The sequence below is a fragment of the Miniopterus schreibersii genome, assembly GCF_964146895.1.
Source record: "Miniopterus schreibersii genome assembly, chromosome: 20".
NCBI classification, from domain to species: Eukaryota; Metazoa; Chordata; class Mammalia; order Chiroptera; family Miniopteridae; genus Miniopterus; species Miniopterus schreibersii.
In genome coordinates this window covers 20,444,930-20,461,112 of record NC_138122.1, presented here as the reverse complement: position 1 = coordinate 20,461,112, position 16,183 = coordinate 20,444,930, and the positions used below count along the sequence as shown (strand labels likewise).

General features: G+C 40.0%; 1 protein-coding gene and 1 pseudogene across 2 annotated transcripts; both read right to left on the bottom strand.

Annotated features, from left to right (window-relative positions):
- Window positions 1-1,564: 1,564 nt before the first annotated feature.
- Window positions 1,565-13,196, bottom strand: COQ5 (coenzyme Q5, methyltransferase). Its single transcript, XM_081123120.1, has 7 exons — window positions 12,732-13,196; window positions 9,546-9,695; window positions 6,899-7,120; window positions 3,850-3,956; window positions 2,957-3,045; window positions 2,269-2,380; window positions 1,565-2,185 (listed from the first exon to the last, which is right to left on the bottom strand). Exons 1-7 carry the CDS (start codon window positions 12,931-12,933, stop codon window positions 2,084-2,086), a joined length of 984 nt encoding a protein of 327 aa, XP_080979246.1. The 5' UTR covers window positions 12,934-13,196; the 3' UTR covers window positions 1,565-2,083.
- A 1,274-nt stretch (window positions 13,197-14,470) lies between these two features.
- LOC308549941 (small ribosomal subunit protein eS7 pseudogene) lies at window positions 14,471-16,177 on the bottom strand (annotated as a pseudogene). The gene has a single exon. The product of its transcript is annotated as a small ribosomal subunit protein eS7 pseudogene (transcript).
- Window positions 16,178-16,183: the final 6 nt, after the last annotated feature.

Sequence of the window (16,183 nt, the reverse complement as noted above, 5' to 3'; positions counted from 1 at the left end):
GCTATAGAATGTTCTGGGCCTTAGGCCTAAGTGCTGGTGATGAATGGGTAGTAGAACTCCTTTATATAAGCTTTCTATGGCTGTAAAATGGAAATAAGCTGATAACTAACTTGGGCTAATGAGAAATTTGGTCTCTGGGGTACCCCTTCTCCCCTGCCAAGCCCCAAACGGATACTGTAAAGATTAAAGCTGGTTTTAAAGGGAAAAAGTTTTTTGAGCAGCAGCCCTCCACGTGATTCTTATAAAGTCTTTTCAGGAATTTAAATGTGTAAGCCTGCTGTGCTACGCTTTAACCTGCTGTGGTCAGAAACCCAATTAACAAAGGTGAATTGAAGTTTTCCTTAAAAGACCCAATTAAAGTTAGATAAGTATAGCCTTCATTAAAGGTTTCCTGCTATCCATTTTAGAGAGAAGCAAATATGGCAGACTTGTAGGTACAAAGGAAACACTCAAGGCTGAAACAATCCACACCCATCTTGGGAAGTTGTAAGGAAGGTCCTGGTTTTCTAGTTACCTTACACTCAGTGTTCACATGAGTTAAGGCTTTTAATTTTAAATCTTGGATCTGTGAGATAAAATTAGGATTTCTGAGCAACCAGGTTATTGCTACACAGAAGGGGGTGGTAGATTTTAATTGATAGGTGATGACTCCATCTTAAAAGCAGTATTAGGTCTGTAACACCTTTGGAAGATTGTTTTTCTTTACCAGAACTTGGGGAGTTTTAGGAGTCCTAGTGAAGTTGAGCTATGTTAGGACTGGGAACATTTTCACTGTTCATATAAATACAAGCAGCTGGACATTAGGGGTTCTGACTTGAATAGGCCCTTATCTACTGCCAGGAAGTGGCAGCTTTTAACTTATTTTTTGATTCAGATGTGAGGAGACCACATTGCTGTGGAGCTAGGACTGGGTTGATGGTTTATGAAGTTCCCTCCAGTGCCTGCTCCTTGTTAATTTTAAAGGCCCATAGGCTCCCGCTGGCTGGTGGTTGAGTTTTTCTAAGGTTTAGCATTTTTGTTAAGTGCTCTTAGTTGCTGTCTTTGAGATAGTTGCATATAAATAGCTGTATCTGAAAGCTTTTTAGTGATGGCAAGATCTTAACGAGTGAAGGTACATAAATGACCCCTACTGGTCCTGGGACAAGAGGCAGCACATCTGAAGCCTTTTCACATAGCCCTGAACTAAGTTATCTACAATTAACAAACCTCCAGCCAACTCATAGGTTGGGTTCTGCAATTTCTTAGCAAAACCCTGAAGCTTTATCCACATAAAAAACGGGGCCTCATTTTAACATCGATTACTATGTTAAGTATACAAGAGCTCTGCCCCGAGGGCCAGAGGGGTTTAGGCTAGATAGTTTTCAAACTTTTTTTGCTATAAAACCCTTTCTTCAAATATATTCTGATGAAGAAGACCTCTAAGATAAAAGCAGAAGTTTGCTATTCTTTTGAGGATTTGTTTTCTTCATGACAGGCACGGAGGGCACAATAGTGGCTTTTGATAGAAAAGCATTAAGTGAATGATGACAGATGCACTTCCCTCAAGAAAAACATCACAAATGCGTTACAAATTGTAAACTCATTTAGTGGTTCAGTACATAATTCTGCTCATGATTGTTAGCTGTCTGATGGGCCTTGGCTTTTGGCCCTCAACCAGGCCTAGGCTAAAGGGAGACTCAGGTACAGTTAGGAAGTTTTCTGGTTCAAATCACTAGATTCAAATGATTCACTGTCCCTTTGGAAGCACCAGCAGAGAAACTACAAACGCACTTCAAACTGAGCTTTAGTGCGAGTTTTACCTTAACCACACACTGTACAGCTGAGAGAAAAATAGCAGGAACTGAGCAAAAAATAAAGGCACAATACCTCAGGGAGAAGGCCTGAAGCAGTTCCTAGTGAAAGCTGAAATAAAGTGACAGGAATTTGTTTCTTCCACTTTGAGATTGGTCATATGAGGACATGAGTCCAAGGCACATATCCTTAAGAGGAGATGTTCTGTTGCTGTTGTCACTATCCTGATTATCCTTCAGCTGCAGGCTTTTGACAGGATGTCAGTGGTTCATGCTCCAGGATGGTGAAGGAGTTATAGTTTGAAACCAGAGTGAATGGCCACAATGCCTGATGTTAGACTTTCATAAGTCACCTTCTGAAACCCTGCATCTTCTACCATTTCCTTGAACTCCTCCTAAAACACAAAGGGAGATAACAGCAAGGATCACCTGGATTTCACCTTTCAGGCCTTTGTCGTACGCTACAGAAGTTTTGTACCTGAGATGGGAACCGTCGAATACTCTCTACAAGGTATTGGTAGGACTTCCAGTCTCCTGCAACAACCTCTCCCAGGACAGGAATGACCTGGAAGCTATAGAGATCATAAAGCCTAAACAAAAAGGCAAAAAATTAAGGTTAGGACATGCCCCTTGGTAAGAAGCAAGAAGGTCTAAGCCTAGGGTCATAAACTCAAATGCCTATAGGGGTCAAGCAAGTACCTCAAATGAGTCAGGTGCAAGATCAGTAGGAAGCAGTGAGGATGTGGTGATAGGTACAGTTAGGAAGTATCATAAAAGTGGAGAAGGGGTAGTTCCTACCCAGCTCTGACTATGGCCATGTGGGAATACGGTTTACCCACAGTTGCCATATTATCTGCTTTCTCAAATGAAGCTGGAAATCCAGATTTTTATGTAAACTTTTCTGATTTTTAAATATGGACAACTAAGTCAACTTCAAATGCCAGGACTCAAAATCTGTGGACAGACTGAAACCTTTGGTTGCTGGTTTGAGACTCTTCTGGCCTCGATGCTGTCATTTAGGAGTGGCTGACCTCTGAGGTGGCACTATCCTTCAGGGAGCCAGTCTATGAAGTTCATGCATATTGCTTCCTGGCTACTTTCTGTCCATTTGGAGATGGGAACCCTTGGCTAAATGATGAGAACCAAGCCCTGTTGACAATGCCAACCTGGATACAACTGGATTATTCACTTGGCTAAACTCCAGGCAGAGAAACCGTCCTCCTGGTTTCAGGACCCGATGGGCTTCCTGGAGTGCCTGAGCAAGAAAAGGAACAAAAGCACACATTCCTCAGCAGACTCACTCAATTCCATGAGGCCGAGATAGCTATAGCCTCTGTGGGCATTATAAAAGTTATAATTTCCCATTGACTTTCTTCACTCTCAGTTGGGAAGCTGTAACAGCAGAAATAACCCTACAACATCCTAAATTTTATAGGCCTTCTGCTGCTCGTGAACAGAAGGTTACCTGGAGTAATCCAAACTGACTCAGGTTGCTACAATCCCCACTAAGGGCAATTTTTGAATTATCAAAATCACAATGCATCTCCTCTTCGATTAAGCAATTTTATGTAAAGGAATCTATCTTACAGAAATACTTCTACTATGGAAATGACATGCAACACTATTTGAACAGCACAAGATTAGAAGCCTCTTAACCATCAATGAGAGACTGGTTCAATTATGGAACATCTATACAAACGGAATCTACGCAGCTATTGCAAAAAGGAAGAGCCATGTTCTTTATGTACTGATATGGAAAAATCTCTAAGATATATTTCTGAGGAAAAAAGCAATGGGAAAAATGTTTCATATGTTAATATTTGTATGAAAAAGGAAAAAAAGTACATGTAATTTGCACAAAACATCTTTGTGCAAGATTTGCTCTATGGTTTTGGTCCCTATCAATTTTGTGAGTACGAATATTGGCAACTTAAAGGAGGGAGACCTCTGAAACAGTCATTCCACTCAAGGGCTAAAGCCAAAAAAGAAACTCTCCATCTTTCTTCAATCACTGTGGAGCCACTCCAAAACTAATCCCTTGAGATGCAGCCATTCGTACCCGATCCATGTGTGTCACATTCCGGATCCCAAAGGCAATGGTGTAAACATCAAACTTATCATCATCGAAGGGTAGTTCTTCAGCATTTCCTAATACCCAAGCAAGTCCTGAAAGAGAAAATTTATTTTCATCTCAGTCTGGGTAGCTGTCTCTTATGCACACATGGTTTCAGTTACACAGTCAGTAAAAAAAACTAATGAATGCACGCAAAATTGACAAAGAAGAATGTCACAATGTTGTGCTACATGCAAAAACATTAGAAAAAAATGAAAGATCAGTTGGTTGTTGGTTCTGTAAATTGGTTATGTGAATCAAGAAACATCCATCTGGGGAAATATCATAAAAAATAATCATTTTAAGGAATTTTTAATGACATGGAAAAGTCTCATAATGAATTAAAGCAGAATACAGGGTGTTCTCAATTTTCTAAAAAGGAAATATTAGAAAAAAGATAGGAAGGAAATCTACTAAAATATTGAAGAGTATCTCTGAATGTTGGAATTATGAGTAACATTTACTTTCTTCTTAATACTTTTCCCAAATTTTGAATTTAGAAATCCAAAATTTCTCTTAAGCATATCACTTTTAGAAACCAACAAATAGTCTAAGGCTGCTGCCCTCAGAGCTTCCATTTGGGGAGAAAGTGCTACACATTAACATAAAAAAACACACAAAAAAACATGTAACAGTGCTAAACATAAAAATACCATTACGTATCAACTTTTACATTTATCAAATAATTTCTAGGATCCTCCTACTTAGTTTCAACTATTTTTGCATGGTATTTTTTGTAAAGCCATTATTAGTGGAGATTGGTAAAGCGAGGAGGCATTTAATGATTCCTATGCAGGTGGGTTTATCTTGGCAGTTAGGAGAGCCTGAAGGGCAAGCTCTGCTACAGAAGAGATGATTCCAGAAATGGAACACTACTTATCGTTTCTATCTTTGTTCGCCATTCTTTATGGCTGAGTACCAGAGAGAAAGGAAACAGATTTTTTCAGTAGGAGTAAGGAAACATAGTGCCTTTGTCTAAAAACACTAGTGACTGTCTGCCTTCTGGTCGGTGTTGATGGTTAACAAAAGAGCCCTTCATCTTGGGGGCCAAGTGGGCTGCCCTTGGTGTAGGCAGCTGTTCTCAGGGTGGCAGGAGGAGGAGAGAGAATTGAGTTAAAATGACCACAGACACTCCTGCTGGGGGAGGGAAGGAGAGAAGTGCTGGTGTTGGCCCGAGCGATTTTTGTTTTCGTTGTTGTAACCACTGCCTCTCCCAGTGGCTGTCTACAGTGCTTGGCCAGCACGGGAGAGGGCAGAGCAGCGGCTCGGGAGAGCTGGGTAAGCATGGTGCAGCTGCCAGGATCATTGCTTCTACTTGAAGAAATTGGGTGGGGGGGAAGTTGTACTTCGAAAAATTAAAACAAACAGAAAGCCAAATGTAAAATGCACATCTTTTTTTTTTTCTTAACAGACTGAAATAAACGCTTCTAAAATGTACATCTTTAAGCTAGGCCACAAATTGTTCATTTTGTGGTTGCAGTGGCTTCCTGGAGATATGGAGCCACTCTCCCATCTGCTGTTGAGAGTACTGTGGTTTAGGAGTTCAGTAAGTGCTCACTTAACATTGTCGATAGGTTCTTGGAAACTATGACTTTAAGTGAAATGATGGATAACAAAATCAATTTGACCAGAGGTTAACTGATATAAACAAGTGTTAAGTTCCTATAGCATCTTTCTGGTCACAAAAACATCACCCAACTTCTATAGGAAGACTCAAAACCCTTCTAATATTAAACATTGAAATAAATGTGAGCTATAGATACGTTTAAGAAAGATTAGTAAAAACAAATCAGAAAAATAAATGTCCTACCCAGTTATTCCAGTTCAGAGTAGCTGGTGGCCAGAGCCTCTCCCGGCAGCTCAAGTTGAAAGGTGAGACTAACCCTGGACAGGAAGCCCTTCCATCACAGGGTGCACTCACACCCCCCCACACTCACTCAGACTGGGACAATTTATACAGGCCAGTTCACCTCATGTGCACAGCTTTGGGATGTGGGAGGAAACTGGAATACCCAGAGAAAACCCACACAGACATGAGGAGAATATGCCAACTCCACGCAGACAGTGGCCATGGCCGGGAATCAAATTTTTTTTCTTTCTCATCAACATTATAAGAAAATGACATTGAACAAACAAAAAAATCACGTTATTCTAGGATCTGCTGTACTGTTTATGGGTGTTTCTTCAACTGTATCAGTTGGGACCTTCTAAGAAACTGATGCTGAGACGGAGTGCAAAGAGTTGCTTTGTTTTGTTTTGGGGGGGCACCTGGGACAGATAAAAGGATGAAAAAGCAGGACTGGGTGGGGAAACCTGTCAGTCTTAGATGCAGATCAGATAAAGCCTCAGCCTATCTGGAGCAAAGACTGCCTATTAGAGTCCTGCTTGGGAACTCTCCAGGCCCTAGCAGCCCCCTAGTGCTCTGCCCTCAGCAGGGCGCTGCCAGGAAAGAGCCTGACTGGAAAGCTGGGGCAGGCCTACAGGTGCTAAGAGCTGGAGGCTGTCAGCTAACTACACTCCTGTAGCTGAAGGGCAAGTCCCTTCTTTGAGGACAGTGCACCTGCTTGGCTTCCACATCAATCACACCATCCTAGCACTAATGGGAATGGAGTGGCTCAAGATTAGGATATTTGGGGTCATCGGGGAGCTGCTGGGGACTGAAAACAAAATTTCTGTCTCAGAGTCCAGGAGCTCCAAAGGCTCAGCTCCAATTCGAGACCTGCCATTTAAGTTGTGTTACTTAAGTAAGATATGTAACCTTTTTGGGCTTTGGTCATCTCCCCTGTCACAGAGGGCTGAAAATCTAACTCCCTGGATTGCTGAAATAATGCACATAAAACCCCACAAACTGGATTCACCCACACAAATGATCTTCAATTCCTACCTAGCTGTCAGTTTTTGAAAGCAGAATAATAAAGTACTTTAACATTTCCCATATTCTATCTTATTTTATAAACATGTAAACATTCCTCTGTGTGCTCTCTGTAGGACTTGCCAGTTTTGTATCCTTGAGCAGAGGCTCTCTGCTTTCCAATCTTCAGCATCTCCTTGTTGATGTCACAGACCACGACGTGGGAACTGCCCAAGGAATCCTCCTCATTCTGGTACTTCCGGGCAATTTCTTCCCAGGATAAATTTTGCTGGGCCCTTAACTGCCTCTTCTGCTTTCTCTGATGCTGTGCCTGAATATAATTAAGGAACCGGAATGCGATGTCACCTGTGGGAAGCCAACAGGAGGAAAGATGGAAACATAAAAGCAAAGCCCAAAACCCAGCATTTCCTAACTCCAAAAGGGGCAACAAAGGTATAGGAGTTGAGGAGTGTATGGAAATCAAGTTTGTAGTCATCTCCACAGTAACTTATTTTTCAACCTCTAAGATTCTTTAGAAAACTTTTTTAAAAAATTGCATGAGTAACGCATGGACATATTCTTGCTATAAAAGACTCAGTATCTCAATATATAGAATAAAGCATAAAAGTCGCATTCTCTGTTCATACCTTCTCCAGACATAAGAGCTTAGTGTACAGCCTTCTACTCTTTTTAAAATAACTTTTATGAAAGAAACATACGGGTATAGTTACAAGCAACAATTCCCTGCCCCACCACTTCTCACTCCCAGTTCAGCTCCCCAGAGACCATTTTTCTCAACTCTTTTAGCTGTTTCTTCTATAGGTTATAGCTATTTCTTTACTTACCAAATTTATAATAATGATATCCTGTCCCCCATCTGTGCTTGCCTCTATCTTCTCAATATATTCATAGTTCCTCATAGTTCCTTTGTAACCCAGAGTAATAAACTAATCAATATTTTATTTCTTATTCTATCAATTACAAAAGGTATCTCTGACTCCCTTTAACCGTCCATCCTATGTACTTTTACTCTGTCAAGACTGGTAATATATTATTTGTTTTACAGCTAGAATTAAGCCTTCTGCACTTTGTTGATAGTTTGAATCTAAAAGCTGAAAAATCCAAGTATTTACATTACTATGACCAGGTAGATACTGTTCGGGCAAAGCCAGTGCTTTCCGGGATCACATGTCCTTTCTCATAATGCTGTTTCCTTGTCTTTGTTTTTCTTACACTATTTGTAAGAAACTCATCCTTATGTTTTTCCAGTCTCTCCATCCAATCAGGTATTCTCCAGTCACTGTTTTACATATTTAAATACATTTATATGGACTCATATGAAACAACTTTAAAACATAAGTGGGGATCATGTTATACACACTGTTATACAACTATTTTCTTTTTCTTCCCATTTAATGTCTTTGAGACTTTCCCACCAGTATTTATAGGTTTTCTTCCCCCTCACTCTTTAAATAGCTACATAATAGCTCATGGAGTGGATGTATCTTAATTTAAAGCCTTTTCTTAATTGAGGGATAAATTGGTTATTTCTAATATTTTTAGTATTACTAAAAATGATACAGTGAGCACATTTGTAGTTATATCTTCTTAAAATGTCTTTTTAAATATATGGGATTACCTTTAATTATGTTTTCTAAATGTGTAGTTGGCAGCATGAAGTAATGCTTCTGGTTATGGTACACCGGAGATGTAGGCAGCTCTGAGACATTTCTGTAGCTTTATCTTTGTGCCAGTTTTTTTTTTAGACTTGATATCTGGAATTGGAATTGTGGCGTCCTACTACAAGCATTTTAGATTTTGATAGATTCTGCTCTACTGTCCTCCACTGAGCAGGATTCTTTTTACTGCCTTCTAAGATTCCATTTGGGGAAAGGAGGACACCAACAAAGCCACATTTGTTTCAAACATGGAGATTAGTCTCCTATAATTTATTACACATTATTCTGTTAGTATAATTATACTACTGCATTATATTACACATTATGGTAATTTAACATGTATAATAACCATGTAAGGATATCACCAAGATGCATTTTATTTTTTTTAATTTTTAAAATTTTTTTAACATATCTTTATTGATTTCAGAGAGAGAAAGGGAGAGGGAGAGATAGAAACATCAATGATAAGAGAGTCATTGATCTGCTGCCTCCTGCACGCCCCCGAATGGGGACTGAGCCAGCAACCCGGGCATGTGCCCTGACCAGGAATCAAACCTCGATCTCCTGGATCATAGATCGATGCTCAACTCTCTGAGCCATGCCAGTTGGGCTTACCAAGATGCATTTTAGAAACACATGGTATTTTCCCCCCAAATGTCTAGGGTGCACCAAGAAACAAAGGAACATGCAAAAACAATTGGGCTTTTGATATCTGATGTGACGATGGATTTAGCAAAAAAGGCTGCCTAGAAAGCTTATGTAATATGATAAAAGGCACCCCCACACTCCCCCCAAGAAAGAGATTAAAGTGGGTCAAAGGTTAAACAAAAGGTAAAATTCATTTAGATGGTAAAATGTCACTGGAGTAAAAAACTGGTCTTTTCACTTTGTAATCCTGTGCATTTTAGAGAAGTGACAGGCACAAAGCTGATATTCTGTGCTTTTGAGTGACATTCAGTTAAAAAGAAAAGAGTAAATCTTTCTTAGAAGCATACTGATTTTCATCTACCATCCTCAGGCTAATGGTAGGTAAGGTAGCTCATTCTAACAAGAGACACTAATTTCTGTAAAAGGTGCTCAAGGATACCTGAGGATACTAACATGGACATTACCTGTGCCTCCAGCAACATCGAGTAGCTGGGTTCCAGGAAATGGGTGCATTTTCCAGAGCAGGAAATCCTTCCAAAAACGATGGATACCAAGAGTCATCATATCATTCATCACATCGTACTTCTTGGCCACACTTTCAAACACCTGATAGACTGACATGGGAGAAACACAACACAATTGTGCTACTGACAAGATTAACTTGGGAAAGTCCTAAATGAAAGAGAAGGAAGCTTCCCCTACCCCTGAAATTGCCTCTTTCTAAGGTGAAACTAAAGCATAATGCTTAATGCCCAAATCCACACCTTAACATTGCCTCTTTTAAAAAAGGTTTATTTGGTGGGCAGATGGATGGCAAAATGTGAATCAGGGTCAAGTTACATTGTAGAGGGTCCTCATGAGTCATCTCCAGAGGATCAATGCAGAATGTGAACTCTGGGCTAGCTGGAAAGAGAAGGAATTTACTATCCAAGACACTTTAAGGTGCAGGCTATATTTAACTTCTTTGCACCTCAGTTTCTCTGCCCATGAGATAAGAAAATCAGTGCCACCTCCCTACTTCCTTGCCATAGGCTGACCTAGGTAGTGAAGGGGAGATGCTTTGAGTTCCTCAGATGAAATGTGCCCCATAGATCCAAAACATTACTGCCCTCTGCTGAATCAGGGACCATAGAGCTCCACCTTGAACTTGATCTTGAATGCCAATTCTCAACCCTGGGCTCTGCAAGCTTGCTCTTTTCTTTTGAACATCTTTGGGGAATTGAGGGACACAGGCTCAATCCACTGAGTATAAGCACGCCTAGCTTTGCATGGTTCTGATATGCATGAATTTTAGTTACTGTGGTTTTAGTTAAATAACACCAGTCCCCCAACAACATCTTTCAAATACAATGGCATGTTAACTGTGAGTAATTGCATAATGTACAAACTTCACTAGTGTAAATAACAGATATACATCATGATCAATAACCAGTCATGTCACTTCTTTTACAGTTTGTAAGTGGTAGGTCACTATACATCAGTTATTCAGTTCACACACAGCAAAGCATGTAGTTGTGTTACCTCCTTGTCTCTGTTGTAAACACGCGGTATTTTACAAACTGGATAATTAAGAGGAAATTGGCCAACAAAAATGGAAGTGCAGAAAAAATATGAAAAGTGATAATGCTGGAAGTGAAATTTAAATAAAATGTCAATGGAGTTATAGGAGAAGCCACTGACGGTGGGGTGGGAATGTTGATACTGCTGCCACTCGAGAGACTTTGTAAGATGAACTTATGGGCATAAATGAGGATGTGGTCGTGATGAAAACATTGAAGATGTCCCAGAGGAAGTGATGCCAGCAAAAGATTTCACATTAAAGGAATTCTTGGAGATATTTCATGACATTGAAAGTGAAATGATAAATATTAGAAACGGATTGAAACTTAGAAAGGAGTATGGCAATTTGCGAAGGCATAGAGAAGATGCTCACTCCCTACTGTAAATTATATGATGTTCAAATGACTCTTGGTAAATTTTTCCCAAAGGAATAAAACAACTTAATTCTCAACGTTTCTAATTTTTTATTAGAATTTCAATTTAAAAATTTAAACTTAAAATTAAAAATTCTAATTACATTGATTACATTAAAATTAAACCTTATAATTAGTGGTTAAAGAAATATTTACTGTTTTTTCATTTCTCTATACATTTATGACTAATACTAAAAGTTTTGGATGTTCAATAATTTTTTAAGGTCATGGAATAATTATAATTTTCCCCATTGATTATTAAGATCATTGTGCACGATTTCAGCTTGCACGGTCATGTTTACCATCCTGCATACTGTGCAAAGGGAAGACTGCCCGTATTTCACTCTTGGGTCTCAAATCTGGAAGCTGTATTTAGCTGAATGGGTAACCCCTCCCCCTACTTGTCATTGTGTGAAATATTTACATTTTGTAAAGCAAAATACAGAGGTTAGGTATTATTAATATTTTGGAAGCAACCCACCTGATTCATATGCCAGCTGTGCAGCTTACTAGCGAATCTCGGGCAAGTGACTTAATATTTCTGTTTCAACAGTTTCTTCATCTATAAAACCATTGGGTTGTATTTATAAGAATTAATGTAAGGTATCTTAAGCAGTTTTAGGCTCTCAATAAATGTTTACTACTATTTAACTTGGCTCCACTTATTTCATTCCACAAGCAGTTATAAAACTCCTAATGCACATCAGGCACTGAGGATAGAAACATGAATGAGCCACTGTCCTAGCTTTCTGGGGATTCACAGTAAAATAAGTGTCAATTGAAATAAATTCAATATTCAAAGAGTTACAGTAGAACTAAACGTTTAGTAAGGTTGAGGTGAGAGGTAATACACTGTAGTCGTCTTTAAGAGGGTGGGAAGTTCCACTGTAGACTCTTTTTCTTATTTCCTGGGTGACCACAGGCTAAGTGAAGGAACCTCTCAGAGCCTCACCTTATCCATCCATAAAATGGGCATAACAGCTTCACCATTATAAATGGTACAGTTGGAGTTTTAAAATTGTTCTTTCCTTTCCCATGCCTGTGGCACAATGCCATACTCAAAGAAACTCCTCAGTAATATCTAATTGTACTGTTACCCAGTGTCAGGCATTGTGCAAAATAATTTTAATGTATGAAGTAATCTAATCCTCCCAAGAACTCGAAGAAAAATGTTACTACTATTCCTACTTGGCAAACTTGGAAGCTGGGGTACAGAAAAGACTTCTTTTTTCCTTTGTATCAAAAATGACCTACCCCTTTGGCAAGAGGTTAAGAACATGCTCTCTGTAGTCAGACCAAAGTGAACTGGAATAATGGTTCCACCACTTACTACGTTAAATTGGACAAGTTCTTGCTCAACCTTTAAGTCTCAATTTTCTCACGTGTAACATGGGGAAAACAATACCCACCATTAAGAAGCTGAAATGAAAACTGGTGCCTGGTATGTTATAAACGCTAAATTGATGGAATTTAGAGGTAATTGCTCTGCTTAAAAAGAGGAGGCGTCCAAGCTCTGCAGGGTCAGGCTGGGGGGTGGGGGACTCCTTGGACGTCGGGGCTGCACAAGCTACAGCACCGGAGCTAACATGACAGGACATTAAATCGACCCTTAGCAAGGCAGAAGCAGCCAGATCGCAGACGGTCAGATCCCTCCATCCGCCCTCTCGCCCCTTTCACCTTTGTTTCCTTTCTCTTCTTCAGATACAACTTCAAACCCGAAGTGCGTTTCCGTTGCCCGCTTCTCTTGGGTCAAAAGCCGCGCGCCCAGCGGACTCCCGGGCCAGGAGCTACGAGGCCCGGGGAGCCGGCAGTCCCGCCTCGCCCGCGACCACCCACGGCCGCAGTAGCCCCATAGCGCGCAACCCCTGGGGGCCGCCATCTTGACAGTCCGATGACAGCTGCGGGATAATACGTCACGTTGCGTCACCAGGCGGCCTACGGCGGCCGGCCGGAGACAGTATTAGCCGAACGCGTCCTGAAATCTGATGCCTAGGAGCTAGCTCTGCTTGATTTCTGGAATCGGTGTCGACTTAAGTCTTTGAGCCCCCGAAATCCTTTCTTTCTCTTCCCAAACGGAACACACAATTCGCCAGGAATGCGCGGACCTTCGGGAGAGCCCCCAATCACCTCTCTGCCGCCACGTCTCTGAATCTTGCCAACCAGCAGTACCAGTACCAACTCGCCAGATAGCCAATCACTCTTGTTTTCTGGTGAAGCTGGTGGGGAACTGAGAGGGACAGGGTGGGGAAAGGCTAGGATTACAGGAAACGGTGGTGTGCCTAAGAATCACCTGGTTTGTTCTTTAACATGCAGGTTGCCAGGCCCCCAATCCTAGAGATTTTGAATCAGTACATCTGAGATGGGTTTTGGGCATCTTTTCTTGACCAAACTTTTCGGGTGATTCTAATGCAAGGAATTCGCAGGCCATTCTTGAGGAACATACGCTAGACTGCTCTGGAAAGTAAACATCGGAAAGGAATGGGAACGAATGCTCTGGTATCTATTTAGCAAGTCAGAACAAATCACCATGCACGCTTCCTCTCCTGCTGTCGCATAGCTACATTTCTAGCTCCAACTGGCAGAGCATGGGTGTTTTACTTCAACCCCAGATTTTCCCGAAAGGGTAATGTAGACCATCTTGCACAAAAGACGATGGAGGTGGTTTGGTTCTCTTTTTAAATGTATGTTTCCTGTAAATATTTCACAAGGAGAAAGCGCCAAGGACCCTAAGAAACTATTCTGAAAATGAAAATTTTTCTCTCTGGTTTCATAGTAGCCTGACAGATGGACAGCTACCGCTTTGTTTTGGAAGAACTGCACTGGGATTTTTTCTCTCTTTCCCTCTCTTTTATTTTTATGTGCGATAGAAGGAATGATTATTCCATGTAATCAGAGTTCTCAAATCTTTGTTAAAGGAAATAAAATTCATCGAGGGATCTTAGTATATCTTCCAAATCTAGTCGTGCATGAGAATGGACCTCAGGATTTGAGGCTGTTCCTTCTAAATATCAAATTAAGTTTCCAAACCAACAATTATGTAGCTATTCTCTCATTTCATATGACCTGTGGAGGGGAAAAATGGAATAGGTAAGGACTGGTGGAGGGAATTTTAAGGAAATTTAAAAATATGAGATTAGTATCTATTTCCTTTGTTTCAGTTAAAACTGGTCATTTCAAGAAATTGATTGGCTTATGTATTCTTATTAATGTTTTGTATAACGTGATGATTACTAAGGAGCCAAAAGGGCCCAATTATGAGAATTCTAGGATTTTACTATTTATTTATTTGTTAATATTTGACTGCTAAAATCCTATTCATCCTTCTATGCTCAGCTCAAGTGATACCACCTCTGGGAAGTCCTTTTACTCCTCTCAACTGTGTACTTCTTGGAGCTTCTGCCCTGGTAAGCGTTTGTGTTAACTTTATTACAGTCCTTATCACAATGTTCCATTGTGGTTTCTTTTTTCTTTTCTATTTGTGAGTAATACTGTATTTAGTCATTTTTGTTTACAATGGGAACTCTGAGAATTCAAAATTAACATACTTGTGAGCTTCTTATAAACATCAGAAAATGTTTCAACCTTGTGTTCCATATTATTCTGCAGTGCTTTATCCAAATGAACTTTTATAAGCTGGCTGCCATCCAGTTTCACCAGGATTCTCGTGCAGCTCCTGGGATGCTTTTGCTTATTTCTTTGGAGGCTTTTTTGAGTTGACTTAAGCAACTCTGAGCAACAAAGACAACGTGCTTTCCACTGAACTTTTTTTTTTTCTTTTTTCCAATTCATGCACTAGCCAAGGCTTGGATTTTTCTGGAAAGATTTCAGTTCAGTAATGGGAACAAAGATTATAATAGCTTTCCAACCACCACTACAATTTCTTTGGCAGCCATTATAATCAGCTTCCTTAGCTGGGCCTTGAGGTGGGAGTTCATTTCCAGCTCAAGGAGAGCCGGGGAGATGCCAGACTCCAACTTGCCTGGCTTCTTGCCATTGAGCTTCCCAATCTTTGGGCTTGAACTGAACATGGCTTTCTCTTTGGTGTGTGCCAACCTAGCCAATGTAGTTTATTTGCTTAACAAACTTAGGAAACTAGGAGTATATGAAAAGCCTCAATTTTATTGTAGTTTGGCATCCCTTGTGCTGAGCACAGTGCCTGGCATATAACAGGTTTCTAACTAGTTAAGGCTAATCTGAGAAGAATTATTTGTTGACCTCTGTAACAGTGTGTGTATGTGATCCTTTGAATTTCAAACTGCTATGTTTGGAGGACATAATTTATAATTTTCCAAAGTACAGATGGATGTGATGTGATTTCAAAAATACATATGTGATTTTCTGTGTTAGTGTCCATATCTGTAAAATGGAGAAGTGCTTACTTATAGGTAGTTGAGAACATCACTTATTAGCTATGTGATTATGGGTAAAAGATCTAAGCTTTTTTATTTTTATTTAAAAAAAAATCCTCACCCATGCCGGGCTGGCGAGGCTCAGTGGTTGAGCATCAGAACTATGATCCAGGAGATCCGGGTTTGATTCCCGGTCAGGGCACATGCCCGGGTTGCGGAATCTATTCCCAGCGGGGGGAGTGCAGGACGAAGCTGATCAATGACTCTCTCTCATCATTGAAGTTTCTCTCTCTCTCTCTTCCTCTCCCTTCCATTCTCTGAAATAAAGATATATTAAAAAAAAATCCTCACTCAAGGATATGTTTCCATTGATTTTAGAGAGAGAGAGAAAAGGAGAGGGTGACAGAGAGAAACTTCTATATGATGTAAGCTTTTAAATCCCATTCCTTCATCTTTAAATTTGAATTATTGTGAGGATTAAGTGTGTATAAACTGCACAGCATAGTGCCTGCTAATAATAAGCACTGAATGACAGTTATTAGTAATGAAATGAAATATCAACAATGATTTATATTAATAAATGACTTATTAACAATGAAGTGTTTTGTGAGGAGGTGCTGTAAAGTGATATTAAACGTAAGGTTTTGCCATTATTGTTGCTATTATTATTATTATGAGCTAGAATGAGCCATGAATAAATTGATACTGATCCTAGTATAAGAACAATAAATTAATGAATCAATAAAGGAATTCCACAGGTATTCCAATATTTGGATGGGC